Genomic DNA, 23,989 nt, shown 5'->3' with positions numbered 1-23,989 from the left:
CCAGAAAGGACGGCAAGTCGGCCACACTTCGTACACTAGGAGACTTGCCTAAATTCCTAGGGATCCTCCAGCTTCCAATGATTACCCTACCTGACTGGCCAAATGCCCCAACTCTGATGGCACCAACAGCCCAGGAGCAATGGCAGACAGTGCAACCTAGACAACGCCGCGAACGACGCAGAGGACCTGAGTCAGGCACCTGATGCCCCTTACCTCACCTCACAGCAAAGCACTCCTGAGAAAGTTTAGCAGGAGACTCTGCCGATGGGGAAAAAAAAGATACATGGGAACCAAACCCCCTGCTGTCCTTCCACTTCACGCAAGACCTGACTTTTAGGCGCAGGGAGAACACAAAACTGACTTGATCGCTCGGGTGGCAACACCCTCTCCCGCCGCTGGGACGTTCTTCACTTATAGTATTTCTAAGTTACTGTTAAATATTGAAATACCTGTTCTGAGTTACCATCACTCTGGGGTTATTTGCAGGGTCCATTATGGGTACCCCAGAAACAACAATAGTTGTTTCGGGGGGGGGGGGGAGAGCGGGGGCCAGTCTCGTTTTATCTGGTTCCCTAACACTCCCCACCGAAGGTGAAATGTCACACAAGGCTGTGACCGTAACACTCTTCACCACGATAGCACATGCGGCTGCTATATGCCGCAGGAGGTTTTCCCCGTGTAAACCTCTTTCTCTTTCTCCCCCTCCCTCCCTATCTCTCTACTACCCTGCTCCCCACCACCCTGGCTTCTAAGCAATCCCCCCAACCGAGCTTGAAATATGGCTAACATCACGTTTTGCACCTACAACGTGCGAGGATTGAACAAACCTGCCAAAAGGGGGCAAATACTAGACCACTTGCATAAAAACAAAATTATGATTGCGCTGCTGCAAGAAACCCATTTCCAAGCAAACAAAATCCCTAAATGCAAGAGTCGCAACTATACAACATGGTACCATAGCCCGCATCCCAGCAAAAAAGCAGGAGGAACCTCCATCGCTGTACACAAACAGCTTCCCCACAAATTAATCTCCTCACAGATTGATGAAAACGGACAATATATATTCTTGAAAATCCAAATCTGTAACGAAATCATTACCATTGCTAATATATACTTTCCCAATCAAGCACAGGTACGCTTTGGTATCCGGATACTGGGGGCCCTGAGGACCTTCGCGGATGGCTCCAATATCCTACTAGGCGGGGACCTCAACCTCTGCATGGAACCCTCGCTCGACTCCTCTGGGGGTAAGTCAGCAATTGCACACACAGCACTGCGTAGACTACGTAGAGAGCTAGCCAATCTCAGACTCATAGATCTTTGGAGGACCTTACACCCTAAAGAGAGGGATTACAGGTTTTTTTCCCCATCACATAGCACATACCAACGCCTGGATCACCTATTCATTTCACATAAACTCTTAGACCGCGACCCCTCAAGCTCCATAGGCCCCTTTATTTGGTCGGACCACGCTCCGGTATGGGGGTCGATCAGAGGTGCCACGCCAAACGCCACTAATATTAGCTGGCGCCTAAATGACAACCTTCTGATGGACACAGCCTGTATGCGAGAGATACAACGGACCATTGAAAACTTTAACACAGACCACTCAACTGACAACACCCCAGACCCTATAAAGTGGGAAGCTCTCAAATGCGTGCTCAGGGGAATCCTTATCTCCCACGGAACATGCCTGAAAAAGGAAAGAGCTACCACCTTGGAGGGTCTCATATCCCAATTAAATCATCTTGAAAATACAAACAAAGCGAATCTATTGAACGCTAGGGCGGCCCAAATTTCGGAAATATGTAACCAAATTCTGCAACTTCTAGAGCAGGCCTCACTATGTCAGAGGGACAGAGCTAGAGGATACTTTTACGAATTCGGGAACAAATGTGGGAGGGGACTAGCCAAGGCACTAAACCCAAAATCTCCGCAGACCTATATTTTCGCAATTAATACACCAGAGGAAGGTCTAGTCAACACTAATGCCAAAATAGTCAATGGCTTCCACAAATATTATCATGACCTGTATAATTTGCCGGATAGATCAGGGGACCGGGACGCAGACCTACTGCAGGATAGGGATAATTATTTACTTAACTTTACTCCCAAATGCATCCCAGAAACAGATAGAGGAGCGCTCGAGGGAGACATCACGATTGAGGAAGTAAAAGAAGCTATCCAGTCATTAAAAATTGGGAAAAGCCCAGGTCCAGATGGCTACACGCCTCGCTTCTATAAGCTCCTCATAGAAAGTCTGGCCCCCTTGATGCTCAAAGCATTCAACTCTATATCCAGCTCCTGCCCCTTCCCGATCCAAGCTTTACAAGCAACAATAACAGTAATTCCCAAGACAGGGAAAGACCCCGCTTCCTGTGGCGGATCTAGACCAATATCTCTTTTAAATGTCGATACCAGAATTTTCTCAAAGATCTTGGCTACCCGCCTCCAATCCTATATACCCTCATTAATTCATAAAGACCAGGTAGGCTTTGTTCCGGGGAGGGAGGCGGGGGACAACACAATCAGAACACTTGCCCTGGTATCTCGGGCGTGCGCCTCCGAAGACCCTCTGTGCCTTCTCTCTGTAGATGCAGAGAAGGCGTTTTATAGGGTGAGCTGGGGGTTTCTGGAGGCGGTGCTGGGACGGGTGGGCATAGGCCCCAGACTAAAGAGCTGGATAATGGAGCTATACAATCGTCCTTCCGCTCGGGTCCGGGTCAATGGTCAGCTCTCGTCACCTATACAAATAAGAAATGGCACGAGACAAGGTTGTCCCCTGTCTCCCTCCCTGTACATACTGGTGATGGAGACCCTTGCGAATGCACTCCGAGCAAATACTAACATTAACGGCGTCAGAATAGGTAACACAGAAAATAAAGTAGCTTTATACGTGGACGACCTGCTGGTATACGTCACAAATCCCAGAATCACCCTCCCTAGTGTCTTAACAGAATTTAAACGGTTCGGGAAACTCTCAAACTTTAAAGTGAATATTAGCAAGTCAATACTCTTTAACGTCACTCTGGCAGACACAGAGGTAGAGGCCCTGAGACCCACCCTTCCGTTTAAATGGAAACAAGACGGTCTCAAATATCTAGGGGTAACAATTACGAAAGACTTGGGAAAGCTCTTCTTAAAAAACTACAAACCCCTCCTCTCCACACTGGAAGCAGACTTCAAAAAATGGCAATCAGTGCCCATGTCCTGGTTCGGCAGAATAAATGCAATTAAAATTAATGTCCTGCCAAGATTCCTTTATCTGTTCCAAACAGTGCCTATCCACTTGCCGGGTACATTCCTATCACAGATCAGAAAGGCTATCATGGCCTTCATCTGGGGGGGCAGCAGACCTAGGCGCAATTGGAGAGCCCTCGCAGGCCCCAAAGACCAGGGAGGCATGGATATCCCAAATATCGCCTTATACCATAAAGCGACGCTAACCAAACGGATCCTGGACTTATTCCACAGCGGATCCCAGAAACTGTAGGTGGAAATGGAGAGGGACTCGGCTCCCTTTGGGGGCGGAGGATTCATCTGGATCCCAGGCAATGGGAAACACAGAGACCTGGGATGGTCCCCATTTTGGGAAGACCTGGTCTCAACCTGGCTAAAATCAGCAACCAGGATGGGTATGATCCAAAGGCCAGGCCCACTCACCCCCATGGTTGGCAATAAAGATATCCCCAACTTCCTAAAGGGTACCCCCCTGACAAACGCTATCACAGACGCGATTTTACAGGTTAGGGACATAACCCTAGATGACGGATTCAAAACCCTACAGGAACTACTGGAGGGACAGAGCCCCCCACCCGGAGCGTGGTTCCAATACTTACAACTGCGTCACTACACAGGGGCCCTAGGGGATACACTCCAGATGAGACGTCCTCTGACCACCTTTGAGAGGATGTGTCTTGCGGCCTCTACGGCCCAACAGAAAATATCATTACTGTACAGGATGTTAATAGAAGACGACACTCGCGATAGGAATAGGGACTTGATGCGGGAATGGGAGAGGGACCTAGGGATCACACCCCCAGAGGAGTCGTGGAAAAAAGCGTTCACCTTAACCCACAAAATAAACGTATCTAGCAAACTGCAAGAACTCAACTATAAACTCCTGACAAGATGGTACCAAACTCCAGCGAGACTAGCTAGGATATTTCCCCAGTATCCAGATACCTGCTGGAGATGCCAAACAGAAACGGGCTCGCTGGTCCACATATGGTGGTCTTGCCCCCAGATGCACCCCCTTTGGCAGGAGGTCAATATCCTGTACTCCCACGTGTGCAGATGCAAAATCACATTTAGGCCAGAAATGGCTTTGCTCTCTATGTTCCCTGGCTCAATAGCACGCTCTAAAGGTTCCCTACTTAGATTTTTTTTATTGGCTATGCGCCAGATAATTCCCAGAAACTGGAAATCGATGACACTACCATCAAAACTGATGTGGCTGGAAGCGATGGACCACATGAGGTACATGGAAGAAATATGCGCAAAGGACGAAATGAGGCATAATAAATACATCCAGAAAAGGGCCGGAACGTGACGCGAGGGGCATATACGTGTAGGCCCTGCATGACAGGGTTGGCCGGGAACAAGAAAGGTAGTATAGGGTTAACTGTAAGGTGAGGGGAGTGACTGTTAAGAAGTAGTTTAAAGGGATTGGGTAGTGAGTAAAGAGGGGGGGGGGGGTTGCAGGGGGGGTTAGTTATAAAAAGAGGTATTCGGGCGGGAGCACCATCTTTTGAACATTTCAGAGCCCACCCACCCTCCCGATTTTTGGGGGGATAGGTTGATATATATATGATAAAAAAAAAAAAATATTTGAATATATTAACTATGGTTTAGGCGGGTAGTATATTTATGAAAAGATATGAGTAGAGCTGTTTATGATAAAATGTATAGGTATTTACCACGTCATGGCAGCTGGCTGTGGCAGGCGGGGGGGGGGGGGGGGTCCTTGGAGGCAGTTTATATTGGGTGGAAGGAGTTACGGTGGGGACGGCCTCACCTGGAGTGATTATCACCCTAATGGTTTTGGTTGGGTCTGGCGCGGTGGTGGCAGGCCAGGGAAGGGGTCCCGGGTGGCCTACAATTTTATATGTTGATTGCCTCCCAGAGGGGGTTTTTGGGCATCCGAGCCGGGAGTACGGTTGGAGGCCAGGTACAGTTTTGTTTTATGTATTATTATACGCCAGACCCTTATTATTATTATTATTATATTGGATGGGACTCCAAGGGCCTCCTTCCCCGTATAGTTTAATGGATACGGTGTTAATTTTGTTTATGTTTAATAAAGGCTGCTGTGGCCAAAAATATTCCAATTAAGAAGTTGTTCGGAGAGTTATTAACAAGAAGAGGTAAGAATTTAGTTAATACTGGGTGAGTCGGCCATACCCTGGTCATGACATGGCTGACCTGGAACCAATTCAGACTCTCCCCAGACCTTAATGCGTGGCTCGATAATGGAGCCCTGCCCGTCCCCACGACCACTACTATAGCCAACCTTATCACCCCATAAACCATAACTCTATTACTCACTTGAAAGCCAGGACTGCTCCCCCCTCTACCACCCTCCCTATCTGCTCCCCTGCTCCCCCTCCCTTTCCCCTCTATATTTCCCTCTCTTGCCCTCCTATCCCCCCTCCTTTCCCTTTTTTTTGTTTTTTACTTTTTACCGTTTTTTTTTATATATCTGTTCAAATAATTAGTTTAGTGCTCGTTGGAGCACACAATTGGAATAATAGATTTGTTTACATAGGAAAAAGAAACTGCCTCACACAAAGAATGTGGATCGAAAAATGAAGACAGACTGAGTATACGTTAACTACATATGTTTGCTTATAATATGTCTCCACAAAGCTGTAATTACTGTTTATACATGGCAGATAAAATAAAAACCGTTTGCTTAGACGTCAGGAGAGCGGTCCTGAAGTATATCGAGGCCACAGGCCCATGGAGGCAGGACGACAACCTGTTCGTCCAATTCTCAGGCCCTAACAGGGGGAAAAAAGCAGCTAAAAGCTCTATAGCCCGGTGGATCCGCCTGGCCATTAGCGAATCCTATAGGACCCTGGGGAAAGAGGCCCCCGCGACTCTTAAAGCCCACTCCACGAGGGCAGTAGCGACTTCATGGGCCGAGCATAGCTCGGCTTCCGTGGAACAAATATGCAAGGCAGCAGTGTGGAAGAAGACACACACTTGTCAGACATTATAGGGTAAAAGTGCAACTTGAGGAGGACATAACCTTCGGGCCTAAAGTCCTCTCGGCGGCAATCCCACCCTAAAAAATAGCTTTAGTTGGTACGTCTCAGGTGGTGCTGTCGTGGAGACGACCTGGGAAAAGGGTGATTATACCTACCCGATAATCGGGTTTCCAGGAGTCTCCACGACAACACCCGTACATCCCCCCCCCCCCCCCCAAAAAAAAATATATAATAGAATAAAATAAAATAAATAAAATTTTACATATACCAGACAGGTAAAGAAATTTAAGTTAGCTCCTACCCTGGCAGTTTCGTTAAAATACACTGAGGAAGGGGGGACGGGGGGGGGGGGGGGGGCGGGGGGGGGGGGAGATTTTAACCTCTCGGTGTGTTCCTGTCCTATCAGGAGGAAGGCGATCTCAGGTGGTGCTGTCGTAGAGACTCCTGGAAACCCGATTATCGGGTAGGTATAATCACCCTTTTTTTAGTTACCCTGTCTCCCAGAAAAAAACGCAATAAAAAGAGATCAAAAAGTCGTATGTATTCCGAATTGGTACTATCAGAAACTACAGGATATCACCCAAAAAATGAGCCCTCGCTGAACTATGTCGACGGAAAAATAAAAAAGTTATTACAGAAAATATATACAGAAAATTATTCAAAAAAAATTAAAGGTGTTTGAAAAAGAAAAAAAAAAGTAGTATAGTAAGAAAAAACCGATACAAGTTTGGTATCGTAGTAATCGTATTGACCCATAGAATAAAGTTATCATGTCGCTTTTGTTGCCGTTTGTGCGCCGTAGAAACAAGACGCACTGAATAATGGCGAAATGTCGTTTTTTTTCATTTTTTCTCCACTTAGAATTTTTTAAAAGTTTTTCAGCACATTATATGGTACATTAAATAGCACCATTGAAAAATGCAACTCGTTCCGCAAAAAACAAGCCCTCATACAGCGATGTCGATGGATAAATAAAGGAGTTACGATTTTTTTGAAGGGGGGGGGAGGAAAAAACGAAAATGGAAAAAGAAAAAGGGGTTAATCCCCGGATGACCAGCTAACACAGCACTATTCATCTCAGACAGCACCTGCAGTCTCAAATAAACAGGGACAAAAAGCTTTCCCAGCGGAAGGCTTGCTGGGGCTAAATCCTGTGCCATATGGATCTGCTCCTCCAAATCCAGTGAAACTGCTGACACTACAACCTCCTCAGAAAGAATGGGTGCAGGAGACCACCGGAACAAACCTCCTGGAAAGCGTATCAGCCTTAACATTTTGACTGCCAGGACGAAATGTAACCAAAAAGTCAAAGTATGAAAAAAAAAAAACAGAACACCGCGCCCATCTTGGGTTGTCTTTTGTCTGACTAAGTAGATCAGGTTCTTGTGGTCCGTAAAAAACATCACCTTATGTCGAGCCCCTTCTAAGAAGTGCCGCCTCCCCTCAAAAGTCCCCTTAATAGCCAACAGCTCCCTGTCACCAATATCGTAATTTTGCTCAGCAGTAGAAAATTTCCGTGAGAAAAAATGCACAAGGACGAAGCTTCTTCAATGTACTTGTTCCCTGAGACAGCACCGCTCCAACCCCAGCTTCGGAGGCAACCTCCACCACGAAAGGTCTGGAGGAGTTTGGTTGCACCAGAATTAGAGCCGTCGTAAAACATTTCCTCAAAGCATGAAAAGATTGTAATGCCCTTGGGGACCATTTAGAAGGGAAGCACCCTTTGTCATATCCATCAAAAGGTTTGACCACCACCAAGAATCCCCATCTCCCTCCTTAATCCGAATCAAATTATATGCCCCACATAAATCCAACTTTGAAAACCAGTTGGCGCCAACCAACTGTGAAAACAGATTGAGATTGAGAGGCAAAAGGTATGGATTACGCTTGGTGATTTTGTTTAGCTCTCTGAAATCAATGCAAGGCCACAAACGCCCATCTTTTTTCTTGCTAAAGAAAGACCGGGCGGCCAGTGGAGAATCTGAGGGACGTATGTGCTTATTTTTCAAACTGTCCCGGATATAAACTTTCATACGTAGATTGAACATACGGCTTTTTGGAAGTTTGCAGTCTGGAACAAGTTGAATAGCGCAATCCCCCTCCCTGTGAGGCGGTAATCTATCTGCCCCCTCCGGAGCAAAATCATCAACGAAATCAGCAATATATTCCGGTAACTCCTCAATTTGCACTGAAGATACCCTTACAGAAATACACACAGAATTACAGTTTGGACTCCATTTAGAGATGTCTCTCAATCCAGCCTAAAACTACCAACGTAGGAAGGGATTCCATGACATAATGTGATGATCTTGGTATGGAATAATCCACTCTTTAGACATATATCCGGAACACAAAATTTCAAGCACTTCTGTGATAATGGAGAGGCATCAATGGTGGACACAGGAATGGGTGGATCCAGAGGTTTTACCTCCAACCCTAAGCGATTGACCGTCTCATGATGGATTAGGTTAATACCAGCTCCACAATCAAGAAAAACTGTGATTGGGTTGCTATCACCTCCAAGAAGGGTCTCAGCAGGCAGAACCAGCCTGGAGGACGCCATCCAAGCAATCAGTGGCCCTTGAGGGACCCTTACCTCTCACCTTATTCCTCCGGCCGAGGCTGACGACGAGGACAATTCCTAACCAAATGACCGGTATGATTGTATGCAAAGCACCATCCTTTAGACTGCAACTTCTCCCCTCTCCTGATGTTGCCAACATATAAACCCAGTTGCATGGGTTCCTCCCCACCAGTAGGCATGAAAGATGAAACAGCAGACAGATCACTGCCTTTCCCTAATCCGATGGCCAACGCTGATGGCCAAGGACATGGCATCATCAAGACTGAGGAAATGGATAAACCAGTCTTTAATTTTATCAGTGAGACCACAGTAGAACTGTCTTCGCAAAGCAGGGTCATTCCATTGAGTCTCAGTCACCCAATGGCAGAACTCGGTTTAGAAATCCTCAGTGGAAGAGTCTCCCTGATGTAAAGCTCTGAGCTTTCCCTCTGCCAGTGACACCCTGTTGGAATCATCATAGATTAACCCTAGGGCGTTGAAAAAATGATCCACGGAGGACAAAGCTTCAGAGGAGACAGGCAAGAAAAAAGTTCACGCCCGTGGAACCCCCTGCAGCCTGGAAATGGCAATGCCAACCCTCTGTAACTCATCACCCGAGGACACAGGGCGTAACATGAAATACAGCTTGCAAGACTCTCTAAAGCAGACAAATTTTTGTCTGTCTCCAGAGAAACGATCAGGAAGTCTGCGTTTAGGCTCCTTACCTGAAACCCCCAGGGTTGGTTGCTACTGCTTTCTCATAGCAACCTCAAGTGCCAGCGCCCTCAGCTGGCTTGATAATGCCTCAATTGGAATCATATTAAAAAAACTAAAGTATCCCACCAAGTAAGTAAGGTGGTTGATTATGTTATGTCCAACCTGGACGCGTTGGATCTGTCACTGGCAGATCTACCAGACATTCAAATAAAGAGACAAAGTCAGAAAATCAGAAAATCACAATGACAATGCAGAACAAATGCAGTACTTAGTTATAAGCTGCAGCAAGTACTGAATGATCCAGCAAGAACCTTCTGACTGCTAGCCCTGACAGGGAGAGACTGAGAATCAACCACAGGTCAGCTCCGTCTCCAGCCAGGTTAAATAGCCCAAGTAATCATCCCCAGGTGCGACCAAGCACGTCACACCAAACAGCACGCCCAGTGAGCCAGAAGATGTAGAAACATCTCTAAAACCAGCACCGGACTATCACCGGGGTGGCAATCGCAGAACCGTCGCAGAACACTCACACAACTAATGGGTTTATTCCTCTGGCACAACTCCAGTAAAGTCATTCTCAAACATGTATACAACGTTTCATGGGGTTTCTTCCTGGACCTAAAACTAGGGCTGGTAAATGCAGAGAATTTTCAGGCCAAGGACCACAGCTTTAGTCCATCACATGCCCCCCGCCCCCTCTCCCTGCCCTCACACCCCAGATACTCCACTGGCAGAATGAAGGAATCACTAGTGGTCCTCTCTTCTCAGCGTCACCATCTAGTGCCCCAAGCTCCCTGCTCTCCTCACTTGTGCAAGGTTTTATATCTTTCTGTCATTTCTAGCTAAATCATCTTAAAGGGGTTGTCCCGCGGCAGCAAGTGGGGGTATACACTTCTGTATGGCCATATTAATGCACTTTGTAATGTACATTGTGCATTAATTATGAGCCATACAGAAGTTATAAGAAGTTTTTCACTTACCTGCTCCTTTGCTGGCGTCCTCGTTTCCATGGAGCCGACTAATTTTCGGCGTCTAATGGCCAAATTAGCCGCGCTTGCGCAGTCCGGGTCTTCTTCTTTTCTCAATGGGGCCGCTCGTGCAGGATGCCGGCTCCGTGTAGCTCCGCCCCGTCACGTGCCGATTCCAGCCAATCAGGAGGCTGGAATCGGCAATGGACCGCACAGAAGCCCTGCGGTCCACCGAGGGAGAAGATCCCGGCGGCCATCTTCAACCGGTAAGTAAGAAGTCACCGGAGCGCGGGGATTCAGGTAAGCGCTGTGCGGTTTTTTTTTTAAGTGTCTCGCGCCGAACGGGGGGGGGGGGGGGGTTGAAAAAAAAAAAGCCCGTTTCGGCGCAGGGCAACCCCTTTAAAGTAAAGCCCCCCCCCCTCTTGCATTTACACACCGTCACATCCGGGCACATGAATGTTACAAAATAAGTAGCAAGATATCTTTTGTTCTGTATTTAAAGGGGTTGTCCCGCGCCGAAACGGGTTTTTTTTTTTTCAATAGCCCCCCCGTTCGGCGCGAGACAAACCCGATGCAGGGATAAAAAAAAACCAAACAGATAGTACTTACCCGAATCCCCGCGGTCCGGCGTCTTCATACTTACCTTGTGAAGATGGCCGCCGGGATCTTCACCCTCGGTGGACCGCAGGGCTTCTGTGCGGTCCATTGCCGATTCCAGCCTCCTGATTGGCTGGAATCGGCACACGTGACGGGGCAGAGCTACGAGGAGCCGCTCTCCGGCACGAGCGGCCCCATTCAGCAAAGGAGAAGACCGGACTGCGCAAGCGCGTCTAATCGGGCGATTAGACGCTGAAAATTAGACGGCACCATGGAGACGGGGACGCTAGCAACGGAACAGGTAAGTGAATAACTTCTGTATGGCTCATAATTAATGCACGATGTATATTACAAAGTGCATTAATATGGCCATACAGAAGTGTATAGACCTACTTTGTTTCGCGGGACAACCCCTTTAATATTTTACAGAACTTCTATTTTTTGTGTATCATCAAATCACATTAACCTTAAAGGGGTTCTGTCAGGAAAAACAAATCATACTCACCTGTGCTATGGGGCTGGTCCCTGGAAGCTGATACTCTTCTCCTCTCTTCAGCAGCCGTCCAATCGCAGGGCAGAAGCTGGCAAAGTGCCAGCTTCCGCCCCTGCTCCGACCACTGCCGGACGGCAAGTCCTGCTGCCAGGGTCAGTGGTCGACGCATCACACACTGATTTGCCTAACCTCTGTCATACTTCGCCTCTTCTTAGAGGGACAGATTGTCCAACTTGGTTGGGAATGCCATAAAGTAGCAAAAGAAGAGATACTCACCTCTCTTCTTCCCCTGAGAAACAGTGGAGCAGCTCCGAGTTTGTATTGGTCAGGTGAGCACTGCAGCCAATCAGAGGACATTTTACGGACCACCTCCCTACCTGGCCAGAATTTCGGAGGGCCACCCATGAGCTAGGAAAAAGAATATGAGGAGCCAGAGGGGCAAATCAACCCCTTTGTCCTGCACAAGCCCCAGGGAAGGAGAAACCCCTGAGCATCCTGCCTAACAGCTAGTCCTGTGTGGCAACAGGTTCAACTGATTGATGTGCAATTTAACCCTATGTTAGTTAGTGACCGGTAAGAGGGAAGACGTTCTCTAGATTCTTCGTGGAGAGTCACCAAATAACTGAAATGTTTTCCTCTTTCTATCTACTTCATCTTTTTCTTCTTGTAAATAAGACTTTAGTTCCTAATTTCTAAGGGCGACATATCTTAAAAGGGTTGTCTGACTTAAACATTTTTTTAAATGGCTGGGCATGACATAAAATAGCAAAGGATGCAAAACTCGCCTCTCTTACTCCCCCTCCTCCCTTCCCCCAGAAAACTGTGAAGTGGCTCCGGTGGCACATTAAGCTGCCCAACATCTATATGGCATAAAGGGCCCCCAGACCCCTCTTGCATTAGCACTTCTAATTGACTTTAACTATGGGGTGCCAGCTGCCGTCCAAAGAATACACTGAGCGGTGTTCAGCATTGTGGGTCTGTCACTTAATAGTTAAACTCCGCCAGTAGTGCTACAAAACGTCTCCGTGTAGCCAAGTCCTTAAGTGCATGCTGCATATTTCACAGACATCCATATTTCATAAGCTCCATAGATTTAGGCTCGCCCCACTCCCAGCTTCTCATCCTGTTTTTTTGGGGGGACACAAAGATGGTTCAGGTTCCTATTTCCTCCTTGAAGCAGAAGCTGCGGACAGCCTACAAGTCTGTGATAATAACCATCCAAGTGCTTCCTGTCTTAAAGGCACCTTTGTTTTAATCTTGAGCAGAAACCGTACATTATTAATTAGGGCTGCCGTAATACAGATGAAACATTTGCTTGTGGGAAACCGGCCAGAACTCTACTTCTCTCACCAATTCTAGGAAGTCTGTAAGCAGCAGTACCAATGCGGTAGGCCAGAGAGAGGGCTGCAATCACACTTGTGGCTATGACTAGATTCGAAGCAGCCCCAAGAAACTAAAAGTTGGATCAATGGGGCGCCGCTGCTGCCAGTGCCATGAGGGCGGCCTTCCCTCTGAAGTGCCCACTGTTTGGTTCTTTAAAGGGGTTGTCCCGCGAAACAAAGTGGGGGTATACACTTCTGTATGGCCATATTAATGCACTTTGTAATGTACATTGTGCATTAATTATGAGCCATACAGAAGTTATTCACTTACCTGTTCCGTTGCTGGCGTCCTCGTCTCCATGGTGCCGTCTAATCTTCAGCGTCTAATCGCCCGATTAGACGCGCTTGTGCAGTCCGGTCTTCTCGCTTCTGAATGGGGCCGCTCGTGCCAGAGAGCGGCTCCTCGTAGCTCCGCCCCGTCACGTGTGCCGATTCCAGCCAATCAGGAGGCTGGAATCGGCAATGGACCGCACAGAAGACCTGCGGTCCACCGAGGGTGAAGATCCCAGCGGCCATCTTCACAAGGTAAGTAAGAAGTCACCGGAGCGTGGGGATTCGGGTAAGTACTACCCGTTTTTTTTTTTTTTATCCCTGCATCGGGTTTGTCTCGCGCCGAACGGGGGGGCTATTGAAAAAAAAAAAAAACCCGTTTTGGCGCGGGACAACCCCTTTAAGCCATTCCACACCTTCAATTGACAGCTATAGTGTCCCATTAGTAGACCGCTTCATTTGTTAGTCTATGGACTCTTTCACACAGGCATTATTTCAGCACTCCGATAGCCGCGCTAAAAAATCGTGTGATTAGTTGAGTTGCAGCCATTTTCTGAGATCTTACACGGCGGGCTGCAGTGTCTTGCACTGACGCAGCAGCCCTGAAATTCCTCACTCGGCAAAACAATGTAAATGACTTGAAATGCCTTACTAGAGGCACCTGTCATTGTTTAACAGCGCTAGCCACTGTCACTCCCCCCCCCCCCTCCCTTTGCTGGCCAGCTCACATAGACTCCCATAGAAGCCTCTATGGAGCCTTCAGCATTTTGCCGTAAAAAGATAGGAATACAATAACAAGCCTATGTCGTATCTTTTGATGCATTGAATAATCGTTCATCTGAAGGAAACCATGCGTTCCAATAGACACAATTTTTTGACACGCCTACTTTGAGTTAAACTGACGCCCGTGTGAATGAGGCCTTAGGCCCTGTTACATGGAACGATTACACTGTGCATTCCAATGCTTGTAACCGATAAGCAGATCGGCGGCTTATAGTAACTTTAGTGCTGAATTCAGATATGATGTCCGTTTTTTTCTGCCGCGTAAGGTTTTACAATGATAAAGAATAATGTAATCCAATCGCTGCTGTATTGTACACACATACAATGAATCCAGTCGGCTCGCCATTAACCTGCTTAATAAAAGGAATAATTAAAGTGACTGTGGAACTATTTCTCAATCACCGTTACACACCGCGCTGACTGAACACTATAGGGGTAGGTTTATGTAACATACAGGGCATGTCTCCACGTGGCGGAAACACTGCGGATCATCCACCAGTAAGCTGTAATTAATGAACGGTGGTTTACAGGTCGTTGGTGACACTAAATAAAAGAATCAAAATCCTACAACAAAAGGACATGTTTAGAACCGCCGCGTCCGTAAATGTCCGATCTATCAAAGTAATGCATTATTTACCCCGTACGGTGAACGTCGTCCGGAACAAAATTAAGAACGCCAGAAATGTGCTTTTTCGGTCATTCTGTCTCCAAGTAAAAATGCAATAAAAAGCGATCAAAAAGTCACATGTATATGAACATGGTGCTAACGCAAAGTACAGGACGTCCCGCAAAAATATGAGCCCTTGCACAACTATGTGGACGGAAAAATAAAAATGTTATCGCGCGCAGAAGATGGCGGCAGAAAATAATCTAAAAAAATTAAATGTCTTTGAAAAAAAAATAAAAGAAGAACAGCAAAAAAAAAAACAAGACGCACCGACAGATGGCGGAATTTCATTTTTTTTTTCATTCTACTCCACTTTCAGAAGTTTTTCAGTACATTAAATAGCACCGCTGAAAAATACAAAAAGTCCTGCAAAAAACAACAAGCCCTCATGCAGCGACGGCGATGGATAAAGAAAGGGGTTACGATTTTTTAAAACAAACAAACAAACAAAAAATCTTGGTCACTAAGGGGTTAAATAACGTGACAATGAGCCGCACCGCTAATATTCAGCGTCAGCAGCGGAATCAGCAGGTTTTATTTTACAGAAACAATCAGATACTTTTTGTTGCAAAAATTCTTTAAAACTTTGTTGCACATATTTGCGTGATCATTCCAAACATCGGATTGGGTAAATTGGAATGATTATTTAGTACAAACAACGAATAAACGACGAACGAGAATTCATCCGATTCTTGTTCATTTTATGCAGGCATACAGATAGCTGTTCGCACATCAGTGTGAGATCAGGGATCGTTTAATCGTTCGCATTCACTGATACAATGAACGTGAATGACTGAAGGATATGTGAATGCGAATGACTGAACGATATGTGAATGCGAATGACTGAACGATATGTGAATGCGAATGACTGAACGATATGTGAATGACTGAACGATATGTGAATGACTGAACGATATGTGAACGTGAATGACTGAACGATATGTGAACGTGAATGACTGAACGATATGTGAATGTGAATGACTGAACGATATGTGAATGTGAATGACTGAACAATATGTGAATGACTGAACAATATGTGAATGACTGAACAATATGTGAACATGAGTGACTGAACGATATGTGAACGTGAATGACTGAACGATATGTGAACGTGAGTGACTGAACGATATGTGAACGTGAATGACTGAACGATATGTGAACGTGAATGACTGAACGATATGTGAACGTGAATGACTGAACGATATGTGAACGTGAATGACTGAACGATATGTGAATGTGAATGACTGAACGATATGTGAATGTGAATGACTGAACGATATGTGAATGTGAATGACTGAACGATATGTGAACGTGAATGACTGAACAATATGTGAATGTGAATGACTGAACGATATGTGAATGTGAATGACTGAACGATATGTGAACACAATTGGGAATGATTTATCTGCCGCATGAACAGGCAGCATGACTGAACTCTGTCGTCGTTCACTAATGCTCAGCTTTTATTGCTCCGTGTAGAAGGAGCCCAAGCTGTGGGGCAGCTCAGTGGAGAGTGCAGAGAGCACTTCAGAGGGGACACCCCCCCTCTGGGCACGATCCGGGGATCAAAGCTTCATTTTCTGCCCTCGTCTGTCCTTGAATCTTAGGCCGGATGCCCACTACTGTAAGCACATTTGCGCACGTATAACTGCAGAGTTTTTGCAGAACAAATGTTGCTTATTTGCAGGCGCATCGGCGGAATTTACTGTTCTTTTTGCGCGTGTAAATTGTGCGTGCAACAAAATAGGCACTGATGCTCCTGGCCGTAATTAGTCTAATGAGTTCAAGAGGTGTTCTTTTTCCTGCATAATTACACAGCGTTTCACACATCTTAGTCTATTTGGCATGCAGTTGCGCATCCCCATTGACTTCTATGGGGGCTTTTGGAAAATAAAGCATACTGTGGTTTTTTTGCGCGACTGAAATGTGCAGGAAAAATACGCACATGTGAGCAAACCTATTGAACTCAATGGGCTCTAGTCACTACTTATTGCATGCGCAAATACGGTCGTGTGACTCTGGCCTTAGGGTAGATTAACATAAGACAGTAATGGCAAAAACAGACAACCATATGCACAACTATGCTCGCTGCAAAAATACACGGGAAGACAGCAGCTGCCCGATCTTTCCCGCATGATGCATTCACTACACTACAGCCGGCTCCTATCTGTTCTCGGCCATTGCATTAACGGTTGAGTAAAGAGCAAGTAAAAAAGAGTTTAAGCCCTGAAGGTCTGCTGCACCATTACCATCAAAAAAATAGTATGTACCGCCGCCGTGAGTGCTTACCCCCTCATATGGGAGGTAATCTGATATTACTGTATATCAAGCATCTCATGCAGATTTGTTTCCAACCTATATTTATAGCATAAGATGACGATTGATACATTCTCTACCTGAAATCCAAGCTCACCTGACTGGTATGAAGCCAATATTTGAATCTTCGCCTTCTCCTCATGCGTGGCAGGATCAGGTGGTAAACAATCCTTTCTCCCAGTGATGTAAGTAGTGAACCACAAAACCCGATACAGAGGAGGACAAATAATCCGGAAAAATGGTAAATTCCCATCTGGAGCGTCTAAAGGACACAAACATGATAAAAGAACTATAAATGTGTCGGTATATGGCTGATATCACATTCTAGGTTCAGTCCACATGTCACACACTATTCATCATAGCATCACGCTGCAGAGCTTCATTCATATGGACTTCCTCATGCCTGGAGTCGCGGTCATAAGTACAGAAGCAGCACAGTTTAACTTGACTTTTACCATCTCACTCCTATTGCTGGGCTGATAACATGTAAACTAATTACTCCGTGTAAAAGTCATATGAGCGCCACCAAGAACAAACCACACATGGAGAGCAAATACATATTACAAAAGTGTTTGTATTAATCCAACACATATTAAACCCCTGGAAGAAGTGACATGTGAGATGCATGCTGGGAGCGGAGTGCCCAGTGGTCTGTATGCTGTTCGCTGTATGGCTGATTGCTTGTGGACTGTCATTACTTAGGAGGATTGTGCATATGGAATGTGTTCTGTTCCATAGTTTAATTGCTTTTAATTTTGTGAGACAGTGACTGGCAAAGTCGTGGAGGGCAGGTATGTGTCTCCTAGGATGTTCTCATATGAGGCTTTAGGGAGCACTTGGGCAGGTACGTGCCATCAAGCAGCCTGGGGTCGGTGGAGGAAGCGAGCATTTGGGTGTCAGTAACACTAAGTTACTGACACATTGTAGTCCATGTAGTGGCTCCAAGCCACATAGTCTGGGCCGGCTTTTCCTGGAGTGGTCAAAGCGAAGGGTGGGATGACCCCTCCCACGTACCAGGTGAGGCTGGTACCAGGCCTTATAAAGCCTGGGCCTGCAGGTCTTGTGTGAGAGTGTGGTGAGACCTCTGCAGGTCTGAGGACTAGACTGGCTGTGCACAGCAAGCAGTGGTTTGGACAGTGAACAGTCAGGACCGATCTATGTATAGTGAGTGCTCAGATGAGCAGGTGTTGAGTTCTGTTGGCCTGGAGTTAGGCCTGTTTTGCTTTATGTTTGCTGAAATAAACCCAGGCGAAGCCTGGTCTAAAGAACTTTATTGTTCCGTGTGTCACTGTCTCTGGCTGTGGATGCCCGGCTGCTACCTTATCCTGACGCTAATCCCTCACAATATGTATTGGATTAACAAAGTTATATATTTTAGTTATGTGTTTTTTTCTAGATGCTCGATGTTGTATTGAGTTTTTGTGCTGCAGTTTTTTTATCCCTTCAATAACTTTACAATAAGTTTTGTTGTGTTACAATAGGAGAACAATTTATTACAGTCAAGTTAAGCTTTGCTACTTTTGTAGCGTCTAGGCACAGCATGCTGCTACTGTGCGGCCCATAGAGAGAAAGAGGCCAGCTCTGGCCAGTCCCTTCATCTTTGCTCCTGGGTAGCAAGAAGCTGTGCAGGGCTCCCTGCAAATGTTAGGGAATTGGCCGAAGCATAATCGAAGGAGAGTAGAGAAGAAAACAAACCCCAAGCCCGTGTCTTGGATGGAAAACAGGGGCGTTGCTAGCACTGGAGATCTGGGGCATACGTCCTGAACTTCTAGCCCAGTGCCCCGTATCCTGGGCAAGTGCCACTCTAAACTGTATCGGTATCCACAGGATGCCTATACAGTTGATAATCATGGTAGAGAAAGGAGTCAAAGCCCCCCCCCCTCACTCTACCACTCACTCTCCTTTAATCCATCCCCCCCACACACTCCACTCTACACCCCCCCACTCCACTCTACAACTCAATCCCCCCCTACACGCACTCCACTCTACCACTCACCCCCCCCCACTCCACTTTACCACTAACCCCTCCCCCCAATCCGCTCTACCACTACACCCCCCCCCGCCCACGCACTCTACCACTCACAGTCCCTGGAGCCACAAATAATCTAAGTACAAGATGCACATTATACTCATCTAATCCCCTTCTCACTGCACTGTCGCTGACCTGAGTTCATTGTGTGGAGTTTTGCATTTGCTCACCCCCCAAGATATTTGTGTGCTGCTGGACTGTTTTGTTTTCCTAGATGGACGGTCTTGTCACCGGAGGCCCTAGAAGTGGTTCCCTCCTTGGCCCATAAGAGGCTTCCGGAGGCTCCTTGTGTATAGTGACCTCTTCTGCTTGTACAGCTTATTGACCACTAGACACCTCTACAACGCAGAGAAGAGATTTCACCCCGTTACAAGAGGGGGGCGCATTATTGGGATGTGAGAAGCTGGATGGTTGTATTGATGAATTGTCGCCCACCGGCCGTTCTGACAGACTGTTAAGAGGTGTTGGGACCAGTGGATGAGGTCACAAGAGGTGATCGGTCTCAGGATGCCCCCTACAGACCACCAGTAGAGAGGAGTGTCTGACCAGGCTGTTAGGAGGTGTTGGGACCAGTGGATGGGGGCACACAAGGTGACCGGGGTCAGCACGCCCCCTACAGACCACCAGTAAAGAGAAGCATCTGACCAGACTGTTAGGAGGTGTTGGGACCAGTGGATGTGTGAGGGCACACAAGGTGACCGGGCTCAGGACCCCTATACAGACCACAAGTAGAGAGGAGCATCTGACCAGACTGTTAGGAGGTGTTGGGACCAGTGGATGTGTGAGGGCACACAAGGTGACCGGGCTCAGGACCCCCTACAGACCACCAGTAGAGAGGAGCATCTGACCAGACTGTTAGGAGGTGTTAGGATCAGTGGATGTGTGAGGGCACACAAGGTGACTGGGCTCAGGACCCCCTACAGACCACCAGTAGAGAGGAGCATCTGACCAGACTGTTAGGAGGTGTTAGGACCAGTGGATGTGTGAGGGCACACAAGGTGACTGGGCTCAGGACCCCTATACAGACCACAAGTAGAGAGGAGCATCTGACCAGACTGTTAGGAGGTGTTAGGACCAGTGGATGGGGGCACAGAAGGTGACTGGGCTCAGGACGCCCTCTATAGACCAACAGTAGAGAGGAGCATCTGACCAGACTGTTAGGAGTTGTTGGGACCAGTGGATGTGTGAGGGCACACAAGCTGACCGGGCTCAGGACGCCCCCTACAGACCACCAATAGAGAGGATCGTCTGACCAGACTGTTAGGAGGTGTTGGGACCAGTGGATGTGTGAGGGCACACAAGGTGACCAGGCTCAGGACGCCCCCTACAGACCAACAGTAGAGAGGACTGTCTGATCATCCACCAAGCACCAGCAGCTCCAACTGTTTCATTGTCCGCCATCCGGAGACAGGTGGCGCCATCATTACACCACTGTATCCGTTTCTAGGCTCTTGTCTGAGGACATGTGATCTCACAGCCCCCATTACATGTTCAGCCTTTGTCACCCACTGTTGCCTCTGTCTGCAGTGATTTCATGAACAATGAAACTGGATGCTACAGAGTGAAACCAATGAATTCAGCGATAAATCCAAGTTCAGTTTGGGCGCTGACGACAGCCATGTTCTTGTGTAGAAACCTCAGGGTGAGCGCCTCAATCCTGCCTTTGCTGTGGAGCGGCACACTGCCCCCTGCTGGTGTGATGGTCTGGGGGGCCATCGTATACGACTGTGGTTCACCCATAGTAGGGGTACAAGGGAAAATAACAGCTCAGAGATATGTTCAGGACATCCTGCAGCCACATGTGTTCCTCTCGTGGTGGCTTCCAAGAGGCAGCAGAATAATGCTCAGCCGCACACACAAGGGGGTCACAGGAAGCCCCCACAACATTGTCATCGTGGCTGTATCCAAACTAGAGGCGGCCCAACAGGGACCTACAGCTTCCCTGCTTGCATGTATCACATCTTGGATCTAAGCCAGAGGCGGTACAACAGGGTACTAGAGACTCCATGCCGGTCCATATTACATCTAGGATCTAAGCTAGAGGCAGTACAACAGGGTACTAGAACCTCCATTCCTGCCCGTATCATAACTGGTATCTAAGCTAAAGTCGATATAACAGGGCACTATAGCCTCTATGCCTCCTTATATCACATCTTGTATCCAAGTTAGAAGTGGTACAACAGGGTACTAGAGCTTCCATGCCCGCTGTATCACATCTTGTATCCAAGCTAGAGGTGGTACAACAGGGTACTAGAGCCTCCATGCCTGCCTGTATCACATCTTGTATCCAAGCTAGAGGTAGTACAACAGGGTACTAGAGCCTCCATGCCTGCCTGTATCACATCTTGTATCCAAGCTAGAGGCGGTACAACAGGGTACTAGAGCCTCCATGCCTGCCCGTATCACATCTTGTATCCAAGCTAGAGGTAGTACAACAGGGTACTAGAGCCTCCATGTCTGCCCGTATCACATCTTGTATCCAAGTTAGAGGCAGTACAATAGCATACTAGAGCTTCCATGCCCGCCTGTATCACATCTTGTATCTAAGCTAGAGGCACTAAAACAGGGAACTAGAACCTATATGCCTACCCGTATCACATCTGGTATCCAAGCTAGGAGCGGTACAACAAGGTGCTAGAGCATCTATTGCCGCCCTATCACAAATTGTAACCAAGCCCAACTGTATCAAATCTTGTATTCAAGCTAGTGGCAGTGCAACAGGGTACTAGAGCCTCCATGTCTCCTATACACATTTTGTATACAAGGTAGAGGCAGTATAACAGGGAACTAGAACCTCATGTCTGCTCGTATCACTTCTCGTATCCAAACTAGAGGTGGTACAACAGCATTCTAAGGCCTCCATGCCCACCTGTATCACATCTTGTATCCAAGCTAGAGCCGGTATTACAAAGTCATAGAACCTCCATGCCCGCCCGTATCAAATCTTGTATCCAAAGTAGAGGAGGAACAGCAGAGTACTACAGCCTCTATGCCCGCCCGTATCACATCTTATATTCAAACTACAGGCGGTACAACAGCATAATAGAACCTCCATGCCCGCCTGCATCACATATTGTAACCAAGCTAAAGGCAGTACAATAGCATACCTGTATCAAATCTTGTATCCAAACTAGAGACGGTACCAGAGCATACTAAAGCCTCCATGCCCACCCATTTCACATCTTGTAACCAAACTAGAGGCAGTACAACAGGTTACTAGAGCCTACATGCCCCCTGTATCACATCTTGTATCCAAGCTAGAGGCAGTACAACGGGGTACTAGAGCCTCCATGCCTGCCTGTATCACATCTTGTATCCAATCTAGAGGCGGTACAACAGGGTACTAGAACCTCCATGCCTGCTCATATCACATCTGTATCCAAGCTAGAGGCATTACAACAAAAAATAGAAACTTCATGCCCGACCGTATCATAGAATGATAGAGTTGGAAGGGACCTCCAGGGTCATTGGGTCTAACCCCCTGGTCAGTGCAGGATCACTAAATCATCCCAGACAGATGTCTATCCAGCCTCTGTTTGATTGCTTCCATTAAAGGAGAACTCACCACCTCCTGTGTCAACCTGTTCCACTCATTGATCACTCTCACTATCAGAAAGTTTTCTCTAATATCTAATCTGTGTCTCCTCCCTTTCAGTTTTATCCGATTGCTTCTAGTCTTTCCTTGTTCACATGAGGATAGGGCTGATCCCTCTGCACTGTGACAGTCCTTCAGATATTTGTAGACAGCTATTAAGTCTCCTCTCAGCCTTCCCTTCTGCAAGCTAAACATTCCCAGATCCTTTTTGGCTACTGCATATCACATCTTGTTTCCAAGCTAGAGGTGGTACAACAGGGTAGTAGAGCCTCTATGCCCACCTGTATCACATCTTGTATCCAAGCTAGAGACGGTACAACAGGGTCCTAGAGCCTCCCTACAAGGGGTCAGTTCTCCACAATAAACTATCTGTTACCATACAGCGCGGCACGGGGTCCCGCGGTCGGCGCGCGTCGCTCCGGCGTCGGCTCCAGCAGCCTGGAGCCCTGTGTCGAGGTTATCCCAGCAGCTTGGGACGGTCGGTGGGCGGCGGCATGGGCGTGTCCGCCCGTAGGGTGCCGCCCGCACTCCTCCGTTCTTCTTATACAGCAGTGGGTGGAGTTGCCTCCTCCCACTCTCCGCCCGGGGGCGGAACCTTGTGGTTAAGAGACTGGCAGTGATGTGAGCTCACTGCCAGTTATTGGTTCTGCTTTCATCTAGTCAGTCTGTCTGCAGTTTACCTCAGCCAGTCCCTAGTTGTCTGTCAGCCCTGCTATCCTTTCTCAGCCTGTTTCTGTTGGTCCTGTTAGCCCCTAGTCTGGTCTGTCCCAGTCAGCACTAGTTGCTATTCAGGTCCTGTCTATCTGCCTGTGAGCTCCATCTCCAGCCCTGCTTGTACTTGTAAGTTTTGTTGGTTTGTTACACCTGCCTCTTCTGTCGGCACTCTGTCCCCTATTAGTAGTTCCATCTAGGTAGTCGCCAGGTCCCTAGCCAGCGCAGGGACCGCCGCCCAGTTGTCCGCCTGGGGTTAGCCAGGGCCGAGGCAAGTAGGCAGGGACAGTGGGGTGCGGGAAGATCAGGGCACCCCATCTGGCGCTCTGGGGGGCAGAGTGCCGTAACATAATAACTGGCCCTTAAAATACTTTTTTTTTTCCATGGCGGCGATCAGCGCCCTTGCAAACCAGCTGCAAGACCTGGTGCCGGTGATCCGGGATTTGTCAGCTCGCATGGTGGCCCAGGAGCAGTGGGCGTTGTTGCAGGGGCAGAACGCCTTTACCAGTCCCGAACCCAAGTGCCCTCTCCCCGAGGTGTTCTCTGGGGAGAGGAACAAGTTTTTTGTTTTTCAACAGGCGTGTCGCCTGTTTTTTCGGATGCGTCCCCGTTCTTCGGGCTCAGAGGCCCAGAGGGTCGGGCTTATAATGTCCCTGCTGCGGGGCTCTGCCCAGACTTGGGCCTTT

General features: G+C 47.6%; 1 protein-coding gene across 1 annotated transcript in view; it reads right to left on the bottom strand.

Annotated features, from left to right (window-relative positions):
• The window catches only part of GRIN3B (glutamate ionotropic receptor NMDA type subunit 3B), a 151,527-nt gene that overhangs the window by 59,615 nt on the left and 67,923 nt on the right, over window positions 1-23,989 (bottom strand). Inside the window, exon 7 of the mRNA XM_066602061.1 lies at window positions 17,066-17,230. Coding sequence (XP_066458158.1) covers window positions 17,066-17,230 — 165 coding nt within the window. The remainder of the gene's footprint in view (window positions 1-17,065; window positions 17,231-23,989) is intronic.

This window comes from Eleutherodactylus coqui, chromosome 5 (assembly GCF_035609145.1).
Source record: "Eleutherodactylus coqui strain aEleCoq1 chromosome 5, aEleCoq1.hap1, whole genome shotgun sequence".
Taxonomy (NCBI): Eukaryota; Metazoa; Chordata; class Amphibia; order Anura; family Eleutherodactylidae; genus Eleutherodactylus; species Eleutherodactylus coqui.
This window is presented reverse-complemented; position numbering and strand designations above follow the sequence as displayed.